Source organism: Pleuronectes platessa, chromosome 14 (genome assembly GCF_947347685.1).
Source record: "Pleuronectes platessa chromosome 14, fPlePla1.1, whole genome shotgun sequence".
NCBI classification, from domain to species: domain Eukaryota; kingdom Metazoa; phylum Chordata; class Actinopteri; order Pleuronectiformes; family Pleuronectidae; genus Pleuronectes; species Pleuronectes platessa.
In genome coordinates this window covers 4770618-4777682 of record NC_070639.1, presented here as the reverse complement: position 1 = coordinate 4777682, position 7065 = coordinate 4770618, and the positions used below count along the sequence as shown (strand labels likewise).

At 41.0% G+C, this 7065-nt stretch overlaps 1 protein-coding gene across 1 annotated transcript in view; it reads right to left on the bottom strand.

The window, feature by feature from the left end:
- Positions 1–23: 23 nt before the first annotated feature.
- The window catches only part of LOC128455891 (radixin), a 30321-nt gene continuing 23279 nt past the window's right edge, over positions 24–7065 (bottom strand). Inside the window, exons 5-15 of the mRNA XM_053439845.1 lie at positions 6914–7036; positions 5764–5915; positions 5594–5677; positions 5348–5494; positions 4484–4580; positions 4233–4396; positions 3644–3774; positions 2473–2633; positions 1981–2073; positions 1320–1529; positions 24–343 (exon numbers count right to left, since the gene is read on the bottom strand). Of these exons, the coding sequence (XP_053295820.1) occupies positions 179–343; positions 1320–1529; positions 1981–2073; positions 2473–2633; positions 3644–3774; positions 4233–4396; positions 4484–4580; positions 5348–5494; positions 5594–5677; positions 5764–5915; positions 6914–7036 (1527 nt within the window). The 3' untranslated portion in view covers positions 24–178. The remainder of the gene's footprint in view (positions 344–1319; positions 1530–1980; positions 2074–2472; positions 2634–3643; positions 3775–4232; positions 4397–4483; positions 4581–5347; positions 5495–5593; positions 5678–5763; positions 5916–6913; positions 7037–7065) is intronic.

Genomic DNA, 7065 nt, shown 5'->3' with positions numbered 1-7065 from the left:
AAAGCAGGTCGCTGTGTGATTGGCTAACCGCTGCTCGGCAGAGCTTTGGCGAGGCTGAAGCTACAAAGCCCGTCAGCTGGTCGTTCCTTGTCCTGATAGGACCACAGCAGTAGCTCCTGCAGGTTTCGGGCTCCACAAGGAAAGTGATGCGTTGACATCGTTGTGTCCCCCCCCCTCCTCACATGGACTCAAACTCGTCGATGCGCTGCTTGGTGTTACCCTGGCGGATCTGGCGCAGGGTTTTGTACTTGTCTCTTCCTGCCCTGACGTTCTCAGCGTGCAGCATGTCGTTCTGAGTTTTCTTTGTGTCATCACGGGCCTCGGCCAACTCGGAACTCAGAGCCTGGACAGAGACAGACAAAAAGAGGAAAGGGGGGTGAGAGGTTTAGGGACCAAGATTAGATAAGTCAAGGAAAGGTTTGATCATTTATTATCTTAGTCTCCTCAGCCTACAGCCTCGACCAAACACAGCTATTGTTTCCTGAGATGATATTAAATAAGACGCAAATAGCTCTAAATTTATTCTGGGCCCAACAAAAATAACCCATTTTTCCTTATTTTGTTTCGACAACAGATTTTGGGCGAGTGTCACTTTGACAACAAAGTTCAGAAAATATGCTGCATATTTCAAACCTGATTAATTAAAAACATCTTTATTATTTCATCTATTGCATATTAATGGCTGAACAGATTTTGTGAGCTTCTGAGCAGAAATAACACTGAGTCAAGTAATACTATCATAACTATAGAACAGGATAAAATAGAAAAGAATCACAGTTGAAAATTGTCTTTGGCATAGCATTTTATAGGGAGAAACAAGAAAAACTTTCATGGTTCATTCATGGTTTTATCTGAGAAACTAATCATTATGGGGAGCGTATTTCAGTTAAACACGTGAATCTCAGGAAGAGTTTGTTCACAACTATCTATAAGATCTGAAGCTGTTATTCTCAAACTCTCTTTTTCTTTGATTCAAAGCATCTCTGGAGTCAAACAATATGTGGTATAGCTGTTTCTCCCTTTACTGAAAGGCTGCAGCTGATATTTCCATCTCTATTTTCTCCAACAAACTTCTGACAGTCTGTTTGATTCTCTTCTGGCAAACTTAAAGCAGGTGTGTGCTTGTCCAGCAACTCGTCCAATTTTGAAACAAAAAAGTGAAGTATAAACATTCACCTGCATTTTAATTCTCCTAAAAATGCATTTAAATTGTCCAATTTATTTATCCTGGATGTTTTTTTACTTCGTTTTTCCCCCTTTTCTATTTATTATGAGTAATTATCCAATAATAGTATTTTTTTCATCTATTTCTGCTCTACCTGTAGCTGTTTCTTGACGCGTTCGTTCTTCTGTGCCTCAGTGATGCGTTCCTCCTCGCTGTGGTGGCTGGTGACGCCGTCACTGAGCAGCTCGGCGCTCGCCTCGGCGTTAGTTTCATCCTGTTCGTCGTGCTCTGGCGCCGGTGGAGACGTCATGGCTGTCTTCAGCTCCTCCCGGGTCTTTTCTAGGTCTTCTTGAGCTGATAGAGCCTGGAAACAACACATGACCATATTCACAGAGAGAAACACACACCGACTTCTACAGATATGAACACGGACAGATGTACAAACATTTGACATAGAAATGTATACACTTTTTTAACTCTTTAAGACAAGAATAAAATGGAATTCATCATTTTTTTCTCGAAATATAATTTAGAAATTTTAATTGAGGTAAAACCTTTGTATCAAGGGATGTTCTTCAGCTCGTCCTATGTTAAAACATTTTTTTTTATATATATGAACTATATACTGGAATGTCCAGTTTCCTCTGTTCTGTTGTCTCAATCACTGTTGACAAAGAATAAGAGCCTCAATGGTGGAAAGGTGTCAGTGGTGAAACGGCAACAAACAAGACCCCACACAGGCCCCACACACACACCATTGTATTCAATAATCAAAAGAGAATAAAACACACACACACACACAGGGATAACCCTACTTTGTGTTGCCACTCTGTTGCTTCCTCTTCTTTTTTCCTCTTTGCCTCCTCAAGCAGAGCAATCTTAGCAGTGAACTCCGCTAGCTCAGCAGCCTGTTGAAAATAGAAAAAAAAAGTTCATCTAAAAACCCAAATGTACAAACAATTCACACTAATATGACAGAGATAGAATCACCAACTTCTTTTCACTCTTGTTTTATGATTTGAATGAGTCACTGTACGAACATCAGTGAATCAAAAATAATGCTGCTGGTCATTAATGTCATGTATTGTCATTATAATGAAACACTTTCCAATGTGTTAAATTTGTTTTGAAGGTAGAACAACAAAAATTACAGAAACATGGGACTAAAGGTTTTAAAGGAATTTAAAAAGGTACATTATAGATTTTGTCACCCGATATAAAAGTAATTTTAACTTGGACAAAAACACTTAAACAAAATGAGTAACTGTTGGAGACTGTGTCTGTGGTTGACGTGTGAGCACAGGTACCAGTTGTTCGTGGTTCTTCATCTGGTCGGCCGCTTGCTGAGCCAACGACGCCTTGGCCTCCTCCGCCGCCTGCTTCTCCCTCTCCAAACGCTCGGCCTCCTCCTTCGCCCGCTTCCGCTCCTGCTCCAACTCAAGTGCTTTGCGAGTCTGATCCTCCAGCTCTGCACACACAACAATATGAGCTGCATTCCATTCACAACCATTGTGACCGTGTAATTGGGACAAATGCAAGTTAAGTCATGTTTAGAATGTTACATATTGTCTGAATTGTCATTAAGTTACACAAGAGTTTTACAATTGAATGATCTCAGACCATATTTGAGTGAACGAGACGTACGTAAAGCAGATGTTCAGAGATGAGCCGACATTGTTGTGGAATTAAGAAAGAGCTTTTGTCTCTCAGGGATTAACTTTAATCCTATATCACATTTATATTAGATTACGGTTACCTCATTATCTGAACCTTTGGTCATTTCACGGTATAGGTGCTTTCAGACATGCATTGAAGTCAGAATATTGTCCAAAACATATCCCGAGGGGCTGTTTGTACTAACGCAAAAGTCCAAGCTCTGGATATATTCCCTTAACTATTCCTGAAAGCACCCTGGTAAAATGCACGTAGAATGTGAGCGACTATATAGTATTTATACAATAATATTTGTCTTTTTTTTATCAATAGGACCAAAGTGTTCATACATTCTGATCTGTGTGTGTATATATATATTATAATATATATATATTTATATATACTCATATATAGTCAGACTCACAGTGGCATGTGATCAGAGCAGCAGGAGGCAGGAAATAACATAAATTCTGCTGTGGAAAACACAGTGATTGTGTTTAAAACACATTGACACCACCATCTGAAAGCTCCTGATTGTCATTGTGTTTCCAAGTTAACCTCATCAGCTACATCCTCTATGCGTATTGCACCTCGGTTTCATCCTGGGAGATATTTATTCCTTAACTTTTTAATCCCATTTTAGAAACGTCATCAACAAACCAACAATCGCTCACTGACCATTGTCCGGACATTGTCCTGTTGTATTCTCACATAGACTCACTCAGATAGTTTCCAGACATTTGAGTGACTCTTTTCTAGCCTGTGAATTGAGGCCGGCTGAGGGAAGTGCATGCACTCTCCTCCTGCACATGCGTTGTGCCCTACCTTTCTGGGCTCTGTGTGTCTGCTCCTCGATCTGCCTCAACCTCTGGATCAGCTCCTCCTTCTCTCTCTCTATTCGCTCCTTTTCCTTCTCCGCGTGCTCTCGCTTCTTCTTCTCGTTCTCCAGCTGCGCTCTGAGTCGGCAAAGCAAACACAAAACATCAGCCATCACGCCCAGCCGAGCATTAATCAGTCAACCTTAATGAACCATCAGAAGAATTGAGAGGAAATGTTATTGAAGTAATGTTAGCCGTTATATTTTAAATTCCTGATTAATCTCTCACTGCAGTGTTTGATCATGTAAACCTGTTTAAATCCAGAAAATAATTGGTTTTGCGACATAATTCAGTTTAACCTTTCCATTTACTTCATCCTCCCAACACTTATGGAGCAGGGTTGTCTTAAATGCAACACTGCCTCCTATTGCTCACACAAAGTTTTTCAATGAATTTCCACTCCCAACTTGTATTTGTTTGTTGACTCAGTGTGAACATGAATCCCATAAACAATAAGCAAAACATGAACATGAACTCTTTACACACTGATTTCCAGCAGGAATAAATGAAAGATGAGAAGCAGCACGTGCTCGTACCTCTCCATCTGTTTGTGGTGTTTTTCCTCTCGGGCCTGAGCCTTCATCTGCTGCACCTCGATGGTGTCTGGCTTCCTCCTCCTCATGTACAGCTCATGGTTTCCCATACATAACGCCAGGATGCGCTTGTTGATGCGCAACCGAGGAGCGTAAAACACAAAATCCTGAAGAAAGCACAGAAAATCTGTTCAAATTTTTTAATCTAATCTAAAAAAAAATGGCAATCGATCCCAGGTTGTTCCATCACTTACTGGTGCTTTCTTATCAATGGGCTTAATGACAAACTTCTTGTCGTTGAAGGAGATGTTTCTGATCTCGCTCCAGGGGAAGCCGATCTTTGGCGACAACCTGAGGAGATTTGTAAGTAAATTTAAAAAATACTTTAAAAATATTTTATTTCAAATTTAAAGGATATGTTCGTGCTTTGAACGTGTTGAAACAAGATTTTAGGTGTGAGAAAAAAGCCCTTGTGTTCCGTTTTCTTAATCTGCTATTCTGCTCAACACCAGAAGGGGGCACTATTGGAGAAGGAAAAATCTAGCTTTCTTTATTCATCACCAGATATAATTTAGCTGAGGTAGACATCCTGCGCTTTGGTACCAGTATTCTCCTGACTTTGATGCGGATATGTAAACTTGAATGTTTGTGCCATATTTGAAGATGCAGGGGATCAAACGTTTATTGTATCAGAAAGTGAGTTTAAAATATGGATTTATGTAATGTCGACCCTTTTAACAATCAATTAATCTATACATAGACCCACTTAGGTCAGGGAACCAAAAATAAACTCTGTGAGTGGGTGTTGAAGTCATCGGCAGGAACTTTTCTTGTTGTTTCTTCCTCTTTGATATAACTTTTCAGCTTCGGTTAGGATCACATCAGCTAAACCAGTGATTGCAGGACACCTCGTCACAAAATGCATGTCAGTGAGTTGTGAGCAGGAAATAGTGATGGGTGGGGCCTGAAAGAGTTAAGCTATAAGAAAAGCAAATAGTTGAGTAAAGTGATGTGTATCATCTCACAACCTTAGTTTCATCACGTAAGGAAGGAATCATGAAACTTGACTCTACCAATCAGATCGTATTCACATTTGTGTTTTTCTGTGTTTTGATTACTTGTCTTCATGCTCATAGATGTTTAGCCCCAGCGCGTCGACCCCGAGCCACAGCTCCGTGCCTTTCTTGTTTTTTATTTCAAAGTAGTTGACACCGTACATCTCCAGGTCCTGAGCGATCTTCAGATACTCCATCATGGCGTCCTCCCTGCACACACGCACAGACACTAAAAGTCAAAACATGGACCTGAGGATCCTGTAGCCAAAGTCTTAAAAACTTGACTGATAGTACAGTTGTTTCTCTGACCTGAGCATGCTTCTGTGTTCCTCATGCCAGGTCTGTATTCTGTCCTCCCACTGTTCCTTTGTCAGCTTGTGTTGCTCCAGAACTCTACGAGACATATGAACACACTTTTACTATTTGGGTACGATATCACTTTAATCCTGACTACTATGAGTACTGTGAATTAACTGTACCGTTGTGGCAGTAGCCGGTCGGAGGCCAGGTAGCCCGGCTTGTGACCATCTTTGTTGTAATCTCCGTACTTGGCCTGGACAGCGTAGGAGGCCAGCAGCACGGCCGTCTCCGGGGGACAGTAGTTCTCATCGTTTAAAATGGCCTCTTTCACCTGCAGGGAGGATACACACACATGCACACAAACATTCAGTCAGTCGTAGAGTGTGGTTGGAACCACAGGAGGTTTCCCAGCAGAGAGGATTGAGATGCTCGGTCAACCTACATTTTAAAGTCTATATATGTAGAGCAACAGTGAATCCATCTGACAGTCTATCAGTCCAGAGGTGAGTAGTCAGAGAACAAAAGGAGAGGTGACAACAAATTTGGCAATCAATTTTACACAAGCTTATACTTTTGATGACAAATTATTGTACAGTTTTTCCATCAGAAGAGGTTAACTTTCCCAGTCGTTCCTTAAGCACTTACTTAAAACTACCATTTGAAACAAGCAAATGTTTTGTTTAAATTAGAGCCATCTTTAATTACTTGAGACACTCAAGTTTAAGGTCAGGCAGTGACCAGAGGAATTTTATTTTTGGTTTGTCCCATTCTTTTGAACACTTTATTTCATTAACGACTTGAGGGAGTTTTGGTACAAACGTTCCATTGGAGTCAAGGATGGTGAGATTTGATTTTGGTGCTCAAAGGTCAAGGTCACTGGGACTTCACAATGCCCATTTTTGTTGCAAGACTGCGTTATCTCCTCCAGGGAATACAGACGTTCACTTTGACTCACACTTTAACTGAATGGATTTAGATCAAGGTCCTGTTGGCCTCTCGAACATAAAATCTAAAATCTGTGTAAGGGAATTTCTTCAAAAATGTTGACCAATTGTCAGAGTCGAAGACACATGTATTCGATTTCGGAGGTTAGAGGTGACCTCATGAGTGTAGCAAAAATATATATCTAGACAGAATCGACACTTGCTGGCAGGATCATACAAGTACAGGGTGATATTTCGAGTTCTTCCTGCCTCACTTACACAAGAATGAAGGTTGAGTTATCATTTGGGGGTATACCTTCATCAATGAAGAACATCAAATAATAGAGGAAGTCAATGCTGTGCTAGTATCAGTTTACAGTGTCTTGGATGAGCAGTCGTACGGCACCTGCAGGAAGAAGAGCTTCTGTGTGATCTCCTGGATCAGCTCCTCGGAAACATCTTCTGGGAAGAACTTTGCTCTGAACTTGAACTGTAGCGGATTCTCCTTCTTCACGTCCTGCTGGGTCACCTGACAGAAAACACACCCACACACGTCAT